Genomic DNA, 23,439 nt, shown 5'->3' with positions numbered 1-23,439 from the left:
GGCATTGATTGTAACATTCTGACAGAGAACTGTCACTTATTCCCATCTCATCCCACATCGGCCGAGTCGTGCCCCGCATTACTCCCACTCTCTACATTATTACGTTATGACTGTGACTGCGGTTATGAATGCGGTAAACTCTGTGGTTCTTCCTTCACTCTAGGATATCATTTTGTATAACGGAGACTTCGTGAACTTGTGTCAAAAATGCCCGCTTCTTTACAAGATGCACTTATGTATCGGACACTTGACCGACCCATGCATACCCAATATAAGAAATTCGAATGGGCCAAAATGCATGACCGTGGACTAAGTGCAAATGATCGGAAACGTATGGCACTTGCCTCAGGACATATACCCCTTCATGGGGGCATGTCACCTCGGATAGGCCGGCGTATGGGTCCTGGTCAGCCCAAACCTAAGGCCCAGCAGACCGTGGCGTCAGTCAGGAGGAACTTGAGCGTGGGCAGGGAGATGAGTCGAGACTTCCTCACCCTGGCCTGCTATAATGCAATAGCCACTGGTCAAATGAGTATTCTCAAGGCCATATACAAGACTGGCAAAGCACCCCAGGTGGATAAGAATGGAAACACCCCCCTACATGTGGCTGCTAAGTGTGGTCAACTGAGGTCATTGAGGTGAGTACTGGTCAGTCTAACAATGTAGTTAATATACATACGCCTTACCTGGATGGAAGTACATTCAGGGTTTATTTGACACCACACAATTACATATCATTACGTGCTAAAATACTAAAATAACCTTCATGACAGATGTCTTTTTATTATACTCCCATTACGATTCCGAAAGAAGTGCAGAATTTCTGCATATATTCAATTCTTTTAATTATCTGTTTTGTTAAACAATAATAATCAGAAGATATGCATAGACATTGCTTTAGCCGTCATCAGTAACGCTGCAGCTATTCTACATCCCTGGGGAGATGTGACAGGGGCATATTTCCCTGGAAACAGCTGAGGAACGATCAGCACTTTAAAATCTGAATGATTCCATGCTCCTTTAATCGAATGGGTGCTTCATAAATTATTGTGATCTTTCTTTAGACGATACCTATTCTTGGCGCAACCGTCTGCTGCTTGCGACCTCTTCTCATGGGCAATCCTTTTTTTTCATTTCGCAACATTCATTATTGTCCATATTTTAAGTAAGGGGACTTCCTGTCTGAAATTACGTTCAGAATACCCAGAATCTATTTCATCGTGATAGTTGGTCCGACAACGCATGAGACAAAATGTAACCTGGCCACACGAAAGGGTTGTAGAGACTGTCGCAAGTCATTGTTATGAGAGGTACGAAGGTCTGAATAGATACTCTGAAAACATGCTCTTTATCAGTTGATGATGCCGATCACTTAACGTGATATAAATCATATTAACTAAAACTATATCTATAGATACATGTGGGAATGTGTATATCCTGCGTCATGAGATGTGTAAAACGACAGTGTGGGCTAACCCGACCTGTAACCCCTGACAACTATTCTTCACGTCAGTACTATAATTAGTGTGTAAGTGGCGATGTCAGCCTGGGACTGCGGGTTATAACCCGATATGTATCGGTCTCTTACAGATAGAAGTTTGCAGGGTAGATTGCAGAGAACCAAACATATGCCAAATTCATTGAAGGGGGTATATTAATTGTTGAAAGGAACATATAAATCTTTTGGAGGGAACACATATATTAATGAAGGGAACATATTAATTGTTGAAAGGGAACATATATATTGCTGAAGGGAACATATATATTGTTGAAGGGAACATATATATTGTTGAAGGGAACATATTAATTGTTGAAAGGAACATATATCTTGTTGAAGGGAACATATCAATTGTTGAAAGGAACATATCAATTGTTGAAAGGAACATATTAATTGTTGAAAGGAACATAGTAATTGTTGAAAGGAACATATTAATTGTTGAAAGGAACATATTAATTGTTGAAAGGAACATATCAATTGTTGAAAGGAACATATCAATTGTTGAAAGGAACATATTAATTGTTGAAAGGAACATAGTAATTGTTGAAAGGAACATATTAATTGTTGAAAGGAACATATTAATTGTTGAAAGGAACATAGTAATTGTTGAAAGGAACATAGTAATTGTTGAAAGGAACATATATATTGTTGAAGGGAACATATATATTGTTGAAAGGAACATATATATTGTTGAAGGGAACATATATATTGTTGAAGGGAACATAGTAATTGTTGAAAGGAACATAGTAATTGGAATCATTATTCGCATATCACCTTATTCGTACCATGTGATTGCAGTAAATCCGCTCCGAAACTTCAGTGCTTGAAACTTCAGGCACTTGTTCCATTGGACTGTAGGTCGGCGGAGACAATATTCCACTGGGGAATTAAGCAAAGCCAGTAGTTAAGAAGCTACTGCTTGTGGCTTGTATGTATGGAGCCAGCTGACGTGTATACCAGAGTGTGGGTGTAGATCTGAAGCTGGACCCGGGCCGCTGTGACGTACGATACGTTGGACCATATTGAGTTTTGAATCCTGCAAGGTGCTACATAAATAGTTGACATGTCAGGGCACCTTGTGAGTGTGTGCCACAAGGTTTGAAACTAAGCTATTGCAAATACTGAAATATCACTTGAAGCTATATACACAATTATATATTGTCAAAGATACAAAGAGTTGATTTGCTTAAACGAACATATTTGACGTGGGTAGCCAAAAGTGCACCGTGACTCGTAAAGCGGTTGACACCGAAGATTTTGTCTTGGATTTGACATAATGCACCTCGTCTTTAGGAAAGTAAATCTGCTTAAGTTATAAAGAATTCGCGTTGCCGTTTATATCGTGTCTATGCAAACTTACGTCAGTTGGTGTCAAGGGAATGCCTATCGAAATATTATGATCGAGTGATAGGTGTACACGATGCATTTAACTACCGACATTACCGAAGGAATGGATGAAGAGACGATTTGAACTGACACGTATGTCAGCTAGAAGCGCAGGTATATGAACGATTAATTAAAGCCCTTTCAAATGTGGACACACACAGCACACAGAAAGGCTGAATGTTTAGTGCTGAGTGGTCACTGTTTCCCAAATGCATGCAAATAACCCTTTCACATTGAATTCCACACCGTATCTTCATGCATGACACTGAATCATCTGTATGTGCACCATTCCGAACATGCATGGGGGAATGTGCAACGGCGACATATCACCGAGTGAAGGCAGGATTGATTTGAAGTTTAGGAGAAGAAAATGAAGTTATATTTAAGGTCAAGGATGGGCATGATCACGTATACTTGCTTATCATCTTGCGTTTCTAGTTAATCAAGGCCAGCGTCACTATGGGCGGCATACAATGTACCGCTAACTGTCACTGACTATGAGCAGCCACGTGACACCAGACTAAGTGTTTAAACATACCTTTATGCGTTTATACTTTATAGTTTGGGTCAAAGACTTGCTCGTGCAAAAAAAGCGGCTTCCCGAAAAACTCTAAAATCAACTTTTTAAAGTAATTGCAGCCTTGCCTCTACATAAGTCCTGACGGTGGAAGTGTAGACAATGATGCAAAGTCTATTCTACTTCATATGAACACATCTGTTAATTTCCGTAATTATTTATTAAACTCCCCTGGGCCAACGAGGAACATAATCATACCTCGAAAGCTGTAATGGAAATATTTATTATCCTATTTCTGCGAAAGCACCAGCGGATAGATGTTGTTGTTGTAGATGGGATGCTACAGCGTCACGATACCGATATTCCACGCTATCTTGTATGTTTCTTTTAAATGAGTTACCACGACAACAGTGTTTTAGTTAATATAAACAAAATCCATAATTTGGGAAATTACCGAACTGTTACTGGGTATTGCCGGGCAGAAAAAGGATACTTTTGAATACTGGATTTGATCAAAGCACGACAAACGTTATCAAAACGTTACTAAGCTGAAATAGTTGCCGAAACGCTGCAAACGTAAGATACAAATAAAAACTGTGACACCCTTATCAAATACATCACCATCGAATGACCATTTCTTTTTTGTTTCATGTTTAGCCTCCATCCAACGTGGGTACTTGATGTTGCCCCGGTGTTCTGTACATTGACTCACTGGCTGCAGGTCATCAAGCCGACCCAGCCAAGTTACGTAGACTTTCAACCGCGTTCTCCGTAATTGCAAACATTTGTTCTCTGAGTCTAATTTCATCATTAATTAGCATGGTAAACACACGTGCATGACAAGGTGAAGCTGACACATCTTTGATTGTAAACTAAAATGTGGAGCCAGACCATAGGCATGGGAACTTGAGTGGTGGATGACAGGGTTAATCTGACGCCAGGGGTTGTAGCAGCTCATGTTGTGCACAAAGTTCATAAGCCAGGTACACATAGCATGCAACAAAATGAAAACAGCAACAGTTAGTCTAGTCAGAATATATATATACAAGTGATTTCATCAGGTGTATAAGTATTAATTAAATATAGAAAAAACAGTCCGTGCTTGTCCGTGCTTGTCAAAACTCCTTTATCCATACAAGATCTTTCGCCGTTCAACGGCTCTTCAGGTGTAATGAAAACTTTAACTTTAACTTTTCTGTGTACTTCGCCTGCTCCGGATATACACAGTGCTATGTCATTAGACGCCATGTCATACATGTTGCAAAACATAACAAACCGATGCATTCTCGTTGATAACCTGCTAAGCCTCGTGCTTGTTCCTGTTTCCATGCCCATTGTTTTAGCACACTGTAGGACACAGCAGTTATTTGCCCGACCCAACAAATAGAGGGTTAGAAATACAGGCTTGGGTGAGATCAAGCGATATCTACACTGTAGATATCGCTGCAATGAAATTGCATCACAATACTTGGCAGACCATTGTGACGTCAATGGTTACCATGACGTCAGAATCAAAGGACATCACTAATGGCTCTGCTACTGAAGCTGTTAGCAGTACTTTTTACACTTAAGACACTGCTTATTACTGTCTACAAACTGAAATTAGTTGGAAGAATGATGTTTGATGATAAATAAAATCTCACCCTCGTGTCTGTTGATATCAAATACATCAACACTCGTTGATAAAAGTGGAAAAAATCCTCGGCAAGCCTCGGAGTTTTTCCACTTTTATAAACTCTTGTTGATATATTTGATATCAAAAGACACGAGGGTGAGATTCTTTATGTCCTTCCCAAGACATGATGATCTGTTGATGTGAATATCTTCAGATGCGGACAGTTAATTGGATCGGCAGGTCTGTTACTTAATGTTAAGGTGAGGCGGCCTTCTGGTTTGCGACAAAATGTCGAAGATGTCAGCTGTAAACATGATTAGATAATATACATGGTTTGGCTATTGCTGTGTTAGGTATTGAGATTTACTGAAACACACAATTAAACACGTCACACTGTCGTTGATGAAAAAGCCGGACCTCTACATATTTTAAAGAGAGTAGTTTGAAACGGAAAGTGAGCATGCAAAAAGGGTGTTGAGACTGTTTGGCAGTCGAGTTGTCCTGGTGGGATTATCAGGAACATGAGGGAGTGCAACACTGTGTTCTGTGACAACAGACAGACACTGGCCCCGAGGCATTACCCCTGTAGTCACTGCCCTACCTAAGACATGTAACACTGGCTTCATATAGTCGAAACTGTAGATAATATTTGATTGTGTTGTTTCTAAGCAAGATGATCCGCATTTTAAAGAGGGCATGCTAAATTCATGCAGAATGATGCAGTTGACAAACTCACATGTGCCACAATCCGCCATAACACTGAGACGTTGAATACATGCTAGGACCGTGTGTTATGTCGTCACCGCCTGTGTTCACCCCGCAGTGTAGACCTTGTTCAAACGATTGAGGATGGTCGGAGGACATTTGGTTATTGGAAAAAAAGAATGTCTTATTTTGCTATCAAACTGAAACTGGGGTCGTTTCTAAATGTTGCAGCCGTTAATTTGCCGTGATGTGTGTATAAGAATTTCATGTAATCTCATTAAACCCGTGTCTCAAAGTAAAACCCCTTGAACGACATTCTCTCAAGCAGTGACAGGGATTAAGTACTGCGTGGTTTACCAGTTATTGTCCGTGGTCTTGACTTGCGTTTTCCCGCTGCAATGATGATACATTCAGGCACAAAAGTAGCTGATGTGACCTACATCAACTATTTCACTTATCAGTCTCAGGAACCTTTCCTCTCCAATACAGGCACAAGAAAATAGGATAATTACTGTTCAGATTGTTCAGCTAACTCTAAGGATCTAGAATCTTAGTCTCTGTCACCAGATTGGGCATGTTTGTATGAGCATAACCACTACAAACATTGAATACTCATTAACTGCATTTGACTTTGGTACTGTAATCTAAAACAACACAGAATGGACTGGTAATCCCATGTTTAACTGTATTATGTATGAACCAATTCTTTCTCCATAGACACTTCTTTATCATCATATTTCCATGTTTCTTTTATCCTTGAAGAGAAAAACTGTCATCAGAGATTATAGCTACAAACCTACTGCCACCAGGTAGTATAGGCATGTACGTGTATATGCATAGAAACATAACGTTTGTCCTGATGTAGATAGTGGAGGTAAATGAGTGACTGCTTTCATTAGCCATGAGTGAGACGAGGACAAGGAATTTATTATTAAGAAAAAGCTGCACATTTCAGAAGGTCTGTCAGGGTGACTCACAGTCCAGAACCCCAGAACATGTCGCCATGGTGGGCAAAGATCAATTATAGTCGATGTTTTACCTATAAAAGAATGCAGTAAATGAATGTCTATCTCGCTGTGCCCAGTGCAAGGTCAAGCATCCCTGAGCTAACTCCCTCAGCACTTGATCGAACTTCTACTGAAGCAAACCCGGGGTCAAGGTCGACGTTTTTCAGCGGTCCAGCTGCCGTCAGGGTTGCTGAGGGAACATAACAACTGTTTGTTCCCTTTCAACAATGTTGACAGGGTAAACAGTTTAACATTTAATCCTCCAATATCTGTCCAGCTTCAATTTGCGCGTGGTCAGATCCTTCATCTTATGTTGGTGTGCGTGAGGTGATCTCCTCGTGTCCACTGCTGACCCCCCTAGCCGCTCTCTCGCCGCTCTCTCGCCGCTCTCTTGCCGCCCACCAGCCGGTTTCACATTCTTCATCATTTTGTGTTGGCCGATCGTAATAACAGTTATCAGTGCTACAGCTGAATGTCACACGCCCGTTACATTACGCCACACCAAATTCGCATACTTGGACACGGACTACATGTTTAGTTTCCTTGTTCATTTAACCGTGAAAAAGGCATATATGGCATGGAACTGTTTGTAAATGTTTGGAAAAGTTGGAATCTTTTTGGATTGAGACCAGACACATCTGTCTGCATTAATGTTCTGGGAAGTTGCATTTGATAGGGTTCGGCATTGAATGTCTTAAATATTAACAAATTCGTAAGACATGATAAGAATTATACAATTTTACATATTTACAATATTATAAACGAACAGATACGAAGTAAAATAATAATTGTACATGCGATGTAACTGCAATGTAACTGCAATGTGACTGCGATGTAACTGAATGTAACTGCGATGTAACTCAATTTAAGTACGATGTAACTGCAATGTAACTCAATGTAACTGCAATGTAACTCAATGTAACTGTAATGTAACTGCGATGTAATTGCACTGTAACTGCAATGTAACTGCGATGTAACTGCAATGTAGCTGCGATGTAACTGCAATGTAACTGCAATGTAACTGCACTGTAACTGCGATGTAACTGCGATGTAACTCAATGTAACTGCAATGTAGCTGCAATGTAGCTGCGATGTAACTGCAATGTAACTGCACTGTAACTGCGATGTAACTCAATGTAACTGCAATGTAGCTGCAATGTAGCTGCGATGTAACTGCAATGTAACAGGGGCGGTCGGGTAGCCTAGTGGTTAAAGCGTTCGCTCGTCACGCCGAAGACCCGGGTTCGATTCCCGACATGGGTACAATGTGAGAAGCCCATTTCTGGTGTCCCCCGCCGTGATGTTGCTGGAATATTGCTAAAAGCGGGGTAAAACTATACTCACTCACTGCAATGTAACTGCCATGAAACTGCGATGTAACTGCAAGGTAGCTGCAATGTAACTCAATGTAACTGCAATGTAGCTGCAATGTAACTGCGATGTAACTGCAATGTAGCTGCACTGTAACTGCAATGTAACTGCGATGTAACTGCAATGTAGCTGCAATGTAACTCAATGTAACTCCAATGTAGCTGCAATGTAACTGCGATGTAACTGCAATGTAACTGCAATGTAGCTGCGATGTAACTGCAATGTAACAGGGGCGGTCGGGTAGCCTAGTGGTTAAAGCGTTCGCTCGTCACGCCGAAGACCCGGGTTCGAATCCCGACATGGGTACAATGTGAGAAGCCCATTTCTGGTGTCCCCCGCCGTGATGTTGCTGGCTTATTGCTAAAAGCGGGGTAAAACTATACTCACTCACTGCAATGTAACTGCGATGAAACTGCAATGTAACTGCAACGTAACTGTAGTGTAACTGCAACGTAATTGTAGTGTAACTGCGATGAAACTGCGATGTAACTGCAATGTAACTGCAACGTAACTGTAGTGTAACTGCGATGAAATTGCGATGTAACTGCGATGTAACTGCAACGTAACTGTAGTGTAACTGTAGTGTAACTGCGATGTAACTGCGATGAAACTGCGATGTAACTGCAATGTAACTGCAACGTAACTGTAGTGTAACTGCGATGAAACTGCGATGAAACTGCGATGTAACTGCAATGTAACTGCAACGTAACTGTAGTGTAACTGTAGTGTAACTGCGATGAAACTGCGATGAAACTGCGATGTAACTGCAATGTAACTGCAACGTAACTGTAGTGTAACTGCGATGAAACTGCGATGTAACTGCGATGTAACTGCAATGTAACTGCAACGTAACTGTAGTGTAACTGCGATGAAACTGCGATGTAACTGCGATGTAACTGCAATGTAACTGCAACGTAACTGTAGTGTAACTGCGATGAAACTGCGATGTAACTGCGATGTAACTGCAATGTAACTGCAACGTAACTGTAGTGTAACTGCGATGAAACTGCGATGTAACTGCAATGTAACTGCGATGTAACTGCAATGTAACTGTAGTGTAACTGCGATGTAACTGCAATGTAGCTGCGATATGGCTGAGACATGGTAGTGATTGATTGTTGCAAATGCATACATGAACTCATAGATATAAATTTTATACTAACAGGGTTCTGAGGCCTTTAGTGTTTGACCTACCAGTCTGTCGTTTCGTGTGAAATCTTCTTGAAATGTATTTGCCCACATGTTTAGTTAATTCACACGTATTTCAATTGTGATTCAAAGTGAATGTATTATTATTATTATCCCTCGCCACGAAGTGGGGCGGGAGAAATAGGAACGGAGTTCGTCTGTCCGCCTTAAGGCTTTATAGGACTCTTTTTTATATAGTATATATTCACTGCTATATGAACAAACAAAATTCTAATGTGCCCCATGGCGGGGGATAGTGATATCGCTGTTTTCTTCTTATTATTGTTATTATATACACATAACAGATGTGAGACGTCTTCTCAACAAATACAATAATAATGAAAAAGAGTGTCAGTGAAATACCGCTATATTTCTATTGTCATATTTTTAGAAAAATATAAATAAATCGTTTACTGAAAAAACAATTGTTTAACTTGAGAGGGTGAAACGTTATGTTTCCTAACCCGACACTGAGAGTTTAAGGCCGAGAATGAAACTGGTCATTATCGGGATTTCTTGTTAGTCCCTTATGAAATGTTTCTCTCTATTTTGTTGTGCACTGTGATCCCTTAATGCATGTAGACCCGCTTAAAGTGCAGTTCAAACACAGTTAATTCCCCACATTCCTAGGAGATGATCTGCATCTTCCTTGACGTCATGACTGTGACGCGGCGGCGGTCCCGTCACTGACTCACATATCGACCGGAGCTTCTGTAACTTCTCCAGTGTGCTTTCCTCTTAGCTGGTGTGTTTGTTACAACGTGAGTCACAGCTTACCCCCAGCGTCGTCAACAGCTGCCCCGGCTACACACTTCAACAGCATGCAGGTAGCATGTTGATAGCGTGCTGGTAGCACACCTGACACACCAACAGGCTTAGCTAGCCCAAACAGCTCCCCGAGCATTGAACACGAACCTGGCAGATTCCACCGAATGAGAAACAATAAATCATGCACAGTATCACTGTCTGTCAACGTGTCACTCAATAGTGGAATGGCCTTGTTATTTCCCACCAACATGACAATGAATATGAAGCTCTCGTTGCTGTTTGTCTTGTACCGATGTGGCACTGCCTGTTGTCCTCACACCTGCTAGCTGATGGACGTTCAGTAAAACAACACAATCACTGGTGAATACTTTTGATGCAATAGATTCCCTTCATACGACAATACAGATTACAATCTTAATATGATACAAATACTTTGTATAAATAAATAATTCTTTGGAAGTATATGGTGATGAACATGCTAATAAATCATGCTATATCTGTTAGTTCATGAGCAGTCTCCTTTGTTGTTCTGCTGTCGCCCATGTGATCCCCCGCCTGAAGATCACACGCGCGTTTTGTTACATAACTACACACGTCACAGGCTCTTCAAACAGTCTGTTCCACCAGAGTCTGTACAGTATAGAAACCCAAAAGAAGAGTTCATTTTTTCCTCAAATGCATGCGAACTTTACATATGAGTTTTGAAAGGGAAATTTGAAGAATCTACTTTGCATGTGTTGATTACAACATACGGCGTGAATGAATGGGTGGAACGGAAATGACAAGTTCAACATCTATTCTAGTTCTTGTTAATCCCAGCACATCACGTGGACATTTGGTTTCAAACACATCGAGCTCCCTTTATTTTCAGAACCGTATGCGACCTGCTGTCTGGAAGAATGTGATACTGTTTGAAATCACGGCATGGCCCGGGTTCCATTTTACCACTGTTCGCTAAGACAAACTGTCATTAAAGAGAGTCTGTCTGTCTTGAAATAGCGCATTGAGGGGACATGTTTAGTTGTTAAACACACCGAATAATACAACTGGTTTCTACTGACAAAAGACGTACATATCTATAGATAAACAAGCAACCTCTAAATCACTGTACCTGGTGCCTCGTGCTTACTCATTCGACTTTCCAAGTTTAAATATATTTGAGTGTTTCTTCGAAGTTTAAAATAATTGTCCCCATCTGTGTCACACCAGTTCAACATTGGCTTGAAAAACCCACACGATCGCGTTCTTTTTAAATACTCATTGTTTAAAGGTGAAGTAATACATGCAAATTCAGGGAATATTTTAAATTTCTTTTTTATATAAACTTCACACGAGTGCTATGATGTGTGTGCTTTGACGAATCCTATCAACAAATATACTAGTATGCAGGACTGATCTTGTTAAACAGATGTTACATGAGTGTCGGGTCAGTTATTCGGTTAATTAGTAGCAGGTACTTTCACCATGTTTTAGGAGTGGGTTAAGAGACATATGTTCATGAGTTCATGTTGCGGCTCTTGTGTATGGGAACCGTTGCTGACAAGTATATTCCCTCTTGTATGTAAACTATACATATTTGACTAACGCAAATGGTTCGGTCGTGACTTGGAACCAATATGGTTACAGATGGCATGCATTGTATAATATACGTTCTTGTTCACATTATTTGCCAATCTACTGATAGACACACGAGACACGCAGACACCGCCTAATAGTGCAGTGAGAGGCCCTGCGTTCCAGACATAATGACATCATGTTTTACACATATTTTGTTGCCCAAACCATTATTCATGTGTTTCACGTGCAATGTGGAGACTTACTATGCGGTGCTATAGATGTAAACGTATTATAAGCATTAAACCATTGACGCCCCTCATCCTACCTACACACTCCTGTATTTCAGATGGCTTCTCCAGCACTCCAATGTTCCTCTTCTGGCCAAGAACGCCCGTGGGGAGACATGTCTGCACGTGGCTGCCCTGCAGGGGCACCTGAAGTGTATGCAGACCATCATTGTGTGCAAGAAGGAGAAGCCAAGCATTGCCGTCTCTGAGCGCGACAACCTCGGCATGACGGGGCTCCACCACGCCACCATCGGCAACAGAGAACGTCTCGTACACTGGCTGGTTCAGGAGTTTGGGAAGGACCTGTGTCTGGTCAAATCTTGTGACGGTGTCCTCGCCATTCATCTCGCAGCTGCAGCAGGTGCGACAGTGACAATTCAAACATCCCTCTGTATATTTATAAATACGTCCATTGAATAACCTTACATAATTAAGTTTTTAACAATTGACACTATTATATCATTAGTTATCCACAAACTAGAATAATACAATAGTCTGATGTGGTGAAATGTTTCATTATAAGCCTTCATATCCTTTAAGTTAAAACCATTATCATTTATCATTAACCACATGGAATTAAAGCTGAGGGGAGGAGGGTGGAGTGTGTATAGGGTGTAACGGTTGGGGGGGGGGGGGGGGGGGGGAGGGGGAGGAACGCTATGAAAGCTGAATCTGCTACTGAGTCTATTTTCGGTCGAACCATTATTTCTATCAGTTCAAGTTTGTAAGTTTTGTGTGGTGACCGTGAGGTTAATATTTCGAGATGCACGTTCAAGTTCAAGAGTACAATGTAAGCATTGTTATGTTAATATTTTCTTCTTGAAGTTGAAGTTTGTGAGGGGTGTTTGTGGCTCGTGACGTTTTTGAAGTGATATCACTCTCTATATAGATCGCCAATCAGCATTTATGAAAAACAATACAGATCGCCAACACGTAACGCTGTATACACAGGACAAACAACTACACACAAAACAATCAAGGACAGTTAATCACGACTTTGTTCCATTAAATTATTTATCTTACTGAATGTGTGGTGTATATTTGCAGGCAACAGACAATGTACGGAGCTTCTGGCACAAGCATGCAAAGGATCTGTGAATATGACCGATGTTTTCGGTGAGTGTAGCCTCTTGGAGGGAGGAGGGCTTTATGTATGAACATAACTGTTTATTTGATACATTGACTGGGAGTGCAGAATAATGCCACGCTCTCATTGCTGAACATGACGTATGGAGAAACACAGACCCGTGCGTGTTTGAAATGACACTGTTGTTTACCTGCTGTCGGGCGCCATTGCAGAAAACCTGCATGTATAAATATTAACAATACTTTCTTGTTGTCGAGTCATGGCATTCTCAATTCCACAATGTATGATCAAATGTTTAATGTGTCTTTAATTTTAGAATTGCGATAACAAGATGGCGTGTTAAGGTATCCTATTACGAGCTTACTTTTCTTCACAAAACAGCGTTATTGTTTACACCTGGTATATGTTGGTTCTAACAACATCCACAATGCCTAGTACTCTCAGATCTTTGAGAGAGAGAACTCATTGTATTTGCTACTAATCTAACTGAGAGATATTTGAATACTACAATCTTAAAACAACTGCTTTAACAGGAGTAACATATACATATCAAAGATGTTCAATGCACATTGAACACTGATACAATTTAGTGCCCGTGTCATTGGGGCCATGATAGACAGAAGGCCATACTCCAAGAGGGCTTCGACTCTGCTAAAGGCCAACAAGAAGGGAATAGTCGGGGAGTGATGGTTTGTTGTCCTTGTTGGCACCACAAATACCTATTTCGTCTCGCAGTAGGCGACAATAGTAAAGCAAGGTTATATTACATGACGTCGTTACATTTAGAACATCGTTGCGTAATTGGAATGAGTCAATTCGTAACCGAATCAGTGCCATCACTTTCAGGAGAATATTGTTCTGTTCCAATCTCGTGTGCAGCCATAGCAAGACGTCATGTGATCAGCTGATAACTGATAACAGTATAAACCTTCACTGACTGTATGTAATCATCTGTATGTTGACCGCCTCCGTGGTCTAGTGGTAGAGCGTCCGCCTGGAGAGTGGAAGGTCGGGTGTGTTCGATCTCAGGCCGCGTCATACCAAAAGACGTTATAGGATGGTACTTGTTGTTACCCTGCTGGGCGCTCGACATTAAAGGGTTACAACCAGGACTGGTCGGCTCGGAGTCAGTATACTGTGTCTGAGTGGGGTATCTATGTAATCGCACGTACGCTATATAAGTGCAATAATCTTGAACGCCCCATTTCACCTCACCTAAACTGTATGTTATCTCTCACTCAGGGGCAACCCCAGTCTTCTATGCGGCACAGGAGGGACACCTAGAATGTCTGCAATACCTGATTGAACACATGGATGGATCTCTCAAAATTGTAGCTTTTGAGGGAATGACAGCGTTTCTGTCTGCTGCGGAAGGGGGACACCTACATGTGATGAACTACTTGCTGGAGAAGCAGGGTTCGGAAGCTCTGCTGTCCACCACCAACGATGGCGCTACGGTCTTTCACTACGTTGCCAGTAAGTGGCCATGTCTTTCATCTTTGGAATGCTATCTTGAGAAGTTTAATGATTTGTAATGTACAATTAAAGGATACTTATAATTCCATATTAACATGAAAATATATCATTTACATATAGTTGAAACTAGCATTGTTCTGAGGCTGAGTTTGTTTCTTTGTTGCTGAAGTCAGCAGTATTGCAACTGTGCCATACGGCCTGTAACACGCTGTAGTACCTACTATAGGGAGCCACGTGGCACGCACCCTGGCTACCATGACACCTAATCAACCCAGTACAAGTTGCTGGATCTATTCTAACCCTAATCTCCATTGAGGGCTTTCTGCGAGGTTCCATCAAGCCGAATATATAAAATTATATCTGAACTCCAGTCGAATGTAATCGCTAGCTGTATGTGGTTCCCCTATCCCTAATCAAAACGAAAGCCTCCATTAAACAAATGATGAACTTTGCCAAATCAATCATTGCTGTTTAACACGCCTCAGTCTTAATGTCCTATCCTATATCCTGCATTGCACAACAGATTGGTGTATGATCCACCGACACTCCACCACTTGTTGTTTTATGTGTCTCCGAGGGAGGGGTGGTGATTGGGGGAGACAAGCTTTGGAAGACTAATCTGGCACATTGTTAGAATGGTATCTGTATTGGTACCCGTATCATACATACTGCCATGGTCGGCACCTTCATTCACTCACTCCTTCACTTCCTGTGCAGGTACAGGTAACTTTCACGTCCTGCAGTATCTTCTGGAGATTCCTAACATTGGTGACCTGCTACGGGTCACTGATGCGTTCGACCGTAACCCCGCTCACGACGCTGCCGAGAACGGCTTCGTGGAATGTTTACGTATGTTGGTAGAGGCGGGCATCAGTCTGTATCTGCCAGACAAGGTAAGCACTGTACACCATGGACACATACATCGGCGGCTGGGCACTTGCTCCCACCACCTTCTCTCACGTTCTGTCAATAAATCAATCAATGCCGCTATGCACAAGGCACTTTTCAAACTGAGGGATATTTTGCGCCGGTGAAAACCTCTATGTCTCCTTTGTTTGGCGAAAGTCTTAATGTTACATTTAGTCTTCCGATTTTATTTCCAGAATGTTTACGTTATGCATATTTCAAAGGAATGGTATTTGTTAAGAGAGGCTTCCTGCATACCCCAGTGTTTAAACCCTACCATTGCCGTCTCCGTTAGTCACTTGCACACATGCTCTGAAATATACAGGTCGTACCTCAATACACGGATAAAAGGCGATCGAGATGCAGTTAACCCTTCACTGGCAGCAATTTACACTGTTCTGTCCTAGTTTGTGCATCTTCTGTGTAGATGTTTGTGTGTACGTGGTCATGTCACGCAGCCAATGTTCATGTGTTCCGTGCTGTCCCTAGGATGGTGAGACGCCTTTGTCCTTGGCTATGAGAAGTGGCAACCCAAAATGTGTACTGTTTGCTCGAGCTGTGGCCGACTCTACTATGGACATGGCGAGTCTCAAGATGCTCAAAAGTAAGTTCTAGAAAAGCAGTGCTTATTACAGCAGCATACAAGAGTTGAATTGGCACCTTAGCATATGTTTCTGTTATGCCTCGCCATACGTAACCTCAGATAACAATACGGTTGGCTAGATACGTCGTTAAATAGTATATATTTGGGAAAGAGAGAGTGAGTGTAATTTTAGCAATGCTCCAGTCATATCAAGGCGGGGAACTCAAAAGGTGCAGTTTTACGTTTTGCTTATGTAGGGACTTAAAACCGGGCTTGAGACGTTTCGATCAAACGATTCCACCCTTAGAGTACCACTTCTATACAAAACCAAGAGGCATGAGTTATGTATCTCACGCCTGTCTTACTTTTGTTGAATTAAACTTTCAAAAGAATATGAATCTTAATCAGAATACTAACTAACCTTTGGGTATACTGGGTCCAGTTGTCCGGTTGTGGCAAGGAAGGGGCAATTTATTAGGCGGTCTGGACAGTGTCCTTACAAGAGGAGCTCAGGGCTTCGAGGTAGGGTTGTGCTTCATGTGTGGAGTCGTCACCCAGCCTCAGTAGAAGACTCACCCAGGCTATGGAGGAAATATAAACCGGAGCTGAAATTACTTACTTAAATCCGTACACGTTGTTTTACTCGCTGTGATGAGTTTAACTATCATGTTACACCGACAGGTAGGTTGACATGCTGATGTGGATACGATAACACAATTAAAACACTGGCAAGGATCACAAGGGCTGTCGTAAAATACTTTGTACATAAGTACGACCTCCTGATTCCCGGATACGTTACGAATACATGCTCCCATGCAGCGAGCGATGTCACACAGATCGGCACTGCAGTACTCTAGACAGTCTGAACATACAGTTGACAATATAGTCTGGTTTATCAACAGTTGTGAAGTAGATCTCCTACTCAGAGAAGCGGGCGTATAATCAATGTAGTGTCTCCATTATCGCAGCGCTCGGCTATTGTCGATGTGGCTGGGGGCGAGCGACAATAGAGTACCATACCACTACATAATAAGCGAAGCGGCTGTAACAGTGTGGCGCGGGCGACGACCCCCTCGAGACTACATGTCAGCTGGGGAGGTAGGCGTGATAGGCACTCCCCCTCCACTGAAACAGTTGTACTAAATTATATCCATACTGCATGTGGAACGAGATTACTTTTACACAGACCCATACGCGATTGTAACAAAACAAAGCAGTGACAGTGTTCCAATTAACGATTACTGCAATGAACTCATCTTTGTTCTGTGTGATTTGTTATTAAAAGGACCCGTGAAGATCCGGGGTAGAAAAAGTCCTCAGCAACCCATGCTTGTCGTAAAAGGCGAATACGCTTGTCAGGCTCGCTGACTTGGTTGATGCATGTCATCGTATCCCAATTGCGTAGATCGAAGCTCATGATGTCAATCACAGCATACATGCATATCATGGGTAATAATTGCAAACACCGACAAAAGATGGCATGTCGTTTACGGGAAAACATAAATCAGACATACATATAAAACCGAGTCAAAAACATACAAGTACGGCCATAACGTAGTTTGTGTGGGATTAGTGATTGGAAAACAACTCATCGTCGGGTGGTTATAAGTACATACACATGTCACTATTTCAGGGCAGATTACTATAGGCCTATATACATGTGGCTACTTCAGGGCAGGTTACTATAGGCCTATATACATGGGGCTACTTCAGGGCAGGTTACTATAGGCCTATATACATGGGGCTACTTCAGGGCAGGTTACTATAGGCCTATATACATGGGGCTACTTCAGGGCAGGTTACTATAGGCCTATATACATGTGGCTACTTCAGGACAGGTTACTATAGGCCTATATACATGTGGCTACTTCAGGGCAGGTTACTATAGGCCTATATACATGGGGCTACTTCAGGTCAGGTTACTATAGGCCTATATACATGTGGCTACTTCAGGGCAGGTTACTATAGGCCTATATACATGGGGCTACTTCAGGGCAGGTTACTATAGGCCTATATATATGGGGCTACTTCAGGGCAGGTGACTATAGGCCTATATACATGGGGCTACTTCAGGGCAGATTACTATAGGCCTATATACATGGGGCTACTTCAGGGCAGGTTACTATAGGCCTATATACATGGGCCTACTTCAGGGCAGGTTACTATAGGCCTGTATACATGTGGCTAGTTCAGGGCAGGTGACTATAGGCCTATATACATGTGGCTACTTCAGGGCAGGTTACTATAGGCCTATATACATGGGGCTACTTCAGGGCAGGTTGCAGTAGGCCTATATACATATGGCTACTTCAGGGCAGGTTGCTGTATGCGTAGACACATGGGGCTACTTCAGGGCAGATTGTCAGTCAACTGCAGTTTGTCCCCTGAATATCGGGCCGAGACACGTGAGATATCTGCAGCTCACCAGGCTCAAAAGACGTGTTTACTAAAGACGCACGGTAAACACGAGAAGATGGGGGATCTTCACAGCGTCTGACGTCTCAGGGGGATAAGAATATTTGGTTCCGACCTGAGACACCCGCCCCCCTCCCCCCTCCCCCGTAACAAACTGTAGCTGATGTTGTCTGCTCCCTCAGGGTGCAACAAGGCTTGCAGATCAAGGCGATAGTTTTGAAATGTTATTGTTTTAAGTTCTGAGAATAAATATTTGACAAAAGAATTTTATCCTCATAAACGATCTGTTGTCACATCATGGGGTTGGTTTGAATGGTGATGTTTTGTTGATAGACATTGAAACGTCGACTGTTTGTGTTCGTGTTATTGTACATGACAGTGTGTTTTACATACCTCCACATGGCAACGGCAAAGAAGTATTACGACTGAATACTGTGCAAACAAAGAGTAAGTCCTGTCTGTAAACGTTGTGTGAGCAGGAATAGATCGAACTAGTAAATGGGTTCTCTATTAAACTTGGTTCCTGGGGAACAGTTATTACTGGAGATGAAGTTTCAGTGGGTCTGAACACACTATTGCATATCCATATACACTTCAAAATACTCTTAAAAGTTTTTCAGCTTTACGAATTTGGTAGGACACAAAATCAAATAGGTAATTTCAACAGTTAAAACTGTCCAAGTTTCTTACATTCCTGAAATTTGGTACGTTTGAGCCAGATTATCACTTCTTTATAATAGCAAAAGGCAACAACGGTATTCATATCAACGAAAATGCTAATGCGATAATGGTATTATAAGGATAATAAGTATTACGATAATGGTATTATAAGGATAATTATATTCGTGTTGAATTGAGAAGCGTATCAACAAACGTTCATACAGGTATTAAGTCATACAATTTTAAGACCGAGAAATAAATATCTTTGATAATCACACACACGTGTTTTCTTTCTATCAAGAGCTGCCTGTGTGATTGTATGCACTTTTGTTTAATGGCCCATTGTTGAGTGACGTGCAGACATGCTCTGAACGGCTGCACGGCTCACAAAGTGCGTGAGCCTAACACATGTCGGAGGGTTAGTTCGATGTAAAGACGAGCTTTAGGTAGTAATTCGGCGATGAGGGGTATTTGTGTTCTACAGATCATGTCTATAAGACCCATGTAGGCATTATGCGGGACACAACAACATTAGCTGAAACGAAAGAACGAGACAACCCTCAACGTGTCCAAATTTCCTTGGTGTTATAATAGTGTATTTATCCCCGGGACTTCACGTCACACACGCAGGGAATTCTCGTGTAGCTCAGCGAGGAAAAACGTTAAAACACCTATATTTAAAACACAAACCGATTAAGAAATACGACTATTATTGAAAATATTATTTCTATGTCTTATTTATATTTTGAAGTCTTATATGTGCCAGTGTAATCAGTTGAAAAGCTGTGGAGAGGAATGTTTGCCAACACATAACTAGAATACTATAAAGAGCACTAATCGATACGCGTGAATTTCTCACACAGAGAAACTTGGCTCCAAGTTTAACCAGATCAGCGGCATAGTGACAGTTCAGGCGCTGTCCAGGGATGCTGCTATATGCTTCAAGAGAGACAGGAAATCTAATACCGTAAGTACATGAGTGTTTACATACATAGATAGACATTTCTCTTCGAATGCCACTGGGTAGATGACACCTTCCATTCTGTATCCTAATCAATGCTTCTAAAACTCACACCAAAAAACAAAGTTGGTAACAGTGTTTATTATGTGTAAGCATATGTGTTCCGAACGTTGTCATGCGACACCTAATAATGTTTAAGACAGTAAATAACAGTGGCCCGATGAAGCAGTCAGACCTAACCGTCAAAGTACCGTATGCCCTAAGTGGTGGGAGTTCAACAACACATTTTGTTTCAACGTTCGGATTACACAAGGCACAGCTTTGACAAAGTACTAGATGCGGGTTATAGTACAGTCACAACAGTAGAAAGAAAGCAAAAGGTGAAGAGTGTGAACATTATGGGTCACATGATTGGATTCACACGAGAAATATGAATGGCGTGTATGTTCAATTTATTAATAGCTCATGTGATGGTTTCCTTGGGCTTACATATTAATTCATTTAAATCGATTCTTTAGGTGACGAAAAAACATAGTTAATTGCCATTAAGTCTAATTGAAGATGAAATGTTGTTTCCAAACTGTTCGTAACCCAGGTGTGCAGCAAGTGTATTCCCCAAAGGGCAAAGAACGAGTTGTTGCATATTCCGTATGGCAATAGGTATATGTTCTGTAAATGTAAATTGATATAATGTACACCCATTTTAAATCTTTTAAGGGGCCTTGAATACAGTTAAACGCTTTTCTCACAAGACAGGCCTTTACATTCGTTGGAGGTACACACGATAGACGACGTCTTGAAATCAGGTTAAATGTTATTTTCAAGACATGCTGAACACGCTGTAAATACATGTGATGTGAGCTTTTCAGATATTTAGAGGTCTGTCATAAGCCAGCGAGGTTTGTCATATTGTTGCCCGACACACTGGGGGAGGGGGGGAAATGTGGATAACACCTCGGATTTTCACCAACCAGAAAAAGTTGCACGTCGCTGGTACATTCGTCAAGAAATGTAATATAAGGTTAGAGAAAATGTTCTAAACTAATAGATGCTAAATGTATCGTCTTTACACGATACGAGTTTTTACAATGTTCGTAAAAAGCTAACGCGACTAAAATAGATAACTCTTTCTTTTCTGTGTTCATTATTGGGCCCATACAAGTCAGTTGTACCAGAATACACAGAAAGGCGTTGGCAATAGAAAACACACAAACATCAACGCAAAGTCTAAATGGCATAATAGTCTAACCCTTCTGCAAAGCTTAATTTCTTTGAAAGAAAATTTCAATTGGAAATGTTTCAATAACGAGCATGTCTCTCAATTTCTCCTTGCGACTCCTATATTTGTATTGGAGGAGCTGTAACATCCAGCATGCGTTCTTTGGTTTAATTATCAACCTGAGGGTTTTACCAAGTCCAATACACTTTCCTTTAACCGAACTGACATTTGGCGCTGGTGCGAGGGCGAGTTGTGGAGTGGGGAGTAGAATAGGGCTGTTTTCTCTCTGTTGGCCAAATTACCATGTTTTGTCATTAAGACAGGATTGTTAGCTGATGAACCTGGAACGCCTAGGGTATCTGCAACTGATTTGTATGCAATTAATTGAAACGTTTTGTAATTAAACATCACAGGGCAGGCTATTGTAGACGAGACGTGTGACGGACATAGAAACCCTCTAATCGCCAACTGCAACGCAGTGTCATATGGTGTCTTCTGTTTCCTTCTCCAAGGCAAACCCTGTTGATTTTCAAGGTTATATGATATTTCTATTCATTGTGTAGTTTGTAATCTGTATACGAAACCTCTGCGATAATACATGGGACAAGGAAATGTTCATCTCTGACGGAATTCCTTCTCATGTAGACTTGATTCGTGTATTTTTTATAAGATATAATCGTCTTAACAAAGTGTCATCGGTTAAACAGTACATTCACACGCTGGCCTCTGCACTGTTAAGTCTGGCTGCACTGCTGGATAGACTATATCGATGCCATTCTCCGGATTTACTTGCTTAAACTTCGGATTACACGTGTAAGTAATGCATTGTACTTGTATTTGCTTTCTTACCGAAACGTTTGTCGAAGTATATATTAATTTCATACAGCCTGTAGTCTATAAACGAGTGAATGATTGTAACGCATACGCAGTTAACACCAACATAGTTCTTGAGCAGGGCATGAATTCATATAATAATTAAAATGGATCTGTAGTTGTTGCATTATCAATAACTTGTATAAGAAGGACGTTTTCGTTTTCGTGGTGTAATATTGATGAATTATTGTTATAGAAGCGATTTAAGGACGACTTAATATGTTAGCACAACCCGTTCGAACATTACCCACTCTCCCACGAACACACACATACGCCCGCCCGCACACTCGCACCCCCCCGCACCACCCCACCCCACCCCCACCCCACCCACCCCACCCACCCCACACACACACACACAAACACGAGATCGTGGAGCCCCGCACCTTATGCCTCCCAAATAACCTAATTAGTGAGGAGTCCGATGTTGGCAGGTTGTTGTCTTCAGGAAGCGCGAGATGAACTGCGATCAGATAGGAGAGTTTACACAGGAAGAAAGACAATTGCCGGCTTAGTGTTGAGAGGACTATCACGAGAGTGATAGCCGTCCCGGGTCCTCCGTAAATACACAACTGCCCAGACCTCCAGCCAGGGCGGTACACGCCTGGTCGTGGTGAATGTGATGTTGTAACTTGCGACGCATGTGTTGATGTGCAACGTGCACACTTGATGCTACCTCTGTCACATATGTCATATGTATGAAATTTTAATCATGCACGCACGCATGCACGAACGTAAGCACGAACACACGCACATGGAATGTGATAAATACACAACTTTTTGGAATAGGCCCGTTCATAGCCTCAGACCTATCCAGGCCAACATATATGATCTTGTTATTTTTTATAAATCCAATGAAATCATTTATATCATTGAATTTTCTGCCCCTTTGGACACTAACGTGATTGACAAGATTCAGGAAAAAGATGGCAAATATGCAGACCTCGCTTTCGCAATGTCACGCTTGCATCCAAAGTACCAAGTTGTCCGACTCCTCCATTGTTCTCGGTGCCTTAGGTTTGGTGTCCCCCCCCCCCCCCCCCCCCCCCCCATTCTGTTGACTGACATTGGGAGAGTACCCGGGTTTGCTGCCGGGAATACAACCCTTCTGACAATGTGGGTAATGCAGAAGGCTGCAGTGCTGGGGAGTCTTCACATTCAAATGTTCTGGGTGGGTTCGACAAGCCATCGCTTGCTGGGAGATGACCAATTCGCTGTCTGGGCTGCGTGTAGAGGGGGCCCTGAGCTGATGATGAGCCTGTGCCAGGATCACCAAAACCCTCTTTGTCTGGGTTTGAAAACGATTATATACTGAAATACTTTAACTCGAAATTTAACTCAACTTTAACTCGAAATCAGAAAA

General features: G+C 41.8%; 1 protein-coding gene across 1 annotated transcript; it reads left to right on the top strand.

Moving 5' to 3' along the window:
- Positions 1-294: 294 nt before the first annotated feature.
- On the top strand, positions 295-22,591 carry LOC139467617 (espin-like). The gene is made up of 8 exons (XM_071249147.1): positions 295-638; positions 11,959-12,260; positions 12,947-13,015; positions 14,229-14,462; positions 15,180-15,355; positions 15,858-15,972; positions 19,890-19,993; positions 22,511-22,591. The coding sequence occupies exons 1-8, from the start codon at positions 295-297 to the stop codon at positions 22,589-22,591; spliced, it is 1,425 nt and encodes a 474-aa protein (XP_071105248.1).
- The last annotated feature ends 848 nt before the right edge of the window (positions 22,592-23,439 follow it).

Source organism: Haliotis cracherodii, unplaced genomic scaffold, assembly GCF_022045235.1.
Source record: "Haliotis cracherodii isolate W230 unplaced genomic scaffold, xgHalCrac1.p SCAF_2, whole genome shotgun sequence".
Lineage (NCBI taxonomy): Eukaryota > Metazoa > Mollusca > Gastropoda > Lepetellida > Haliotidae > Haliotis > Haliotis cracherodii.
Note: the sequence above shows the minus strand (reverse complement) of the source record. Positions and strands in the feature narration are given on the sequence as shown.

Bases quoted from the DNA above. Each gene is read 5' to 3' on its own strand.
- LOC139467617 (XM_071249147.1), top strand. From the start codon at position 295: ATGCATGACCGTGGACTAAGTGCAAATGATCGGAAACGTATGGCACTT. The intron at 13,016-14,228 runs GTGAGTGTAGCC...TCTCTCACTCAG, and splicing joins GAATATGACCGATGTTTTCG to GGGCAACCCCAGTCTTCTAT. The intron at 14,463-15,179 runs GTAAGTGGCCAT...CTTCCTGTGCAG, and splicing joins GGTCTTTCACTACGTTGCCA to GTACAGGTAACTTTCACGTC.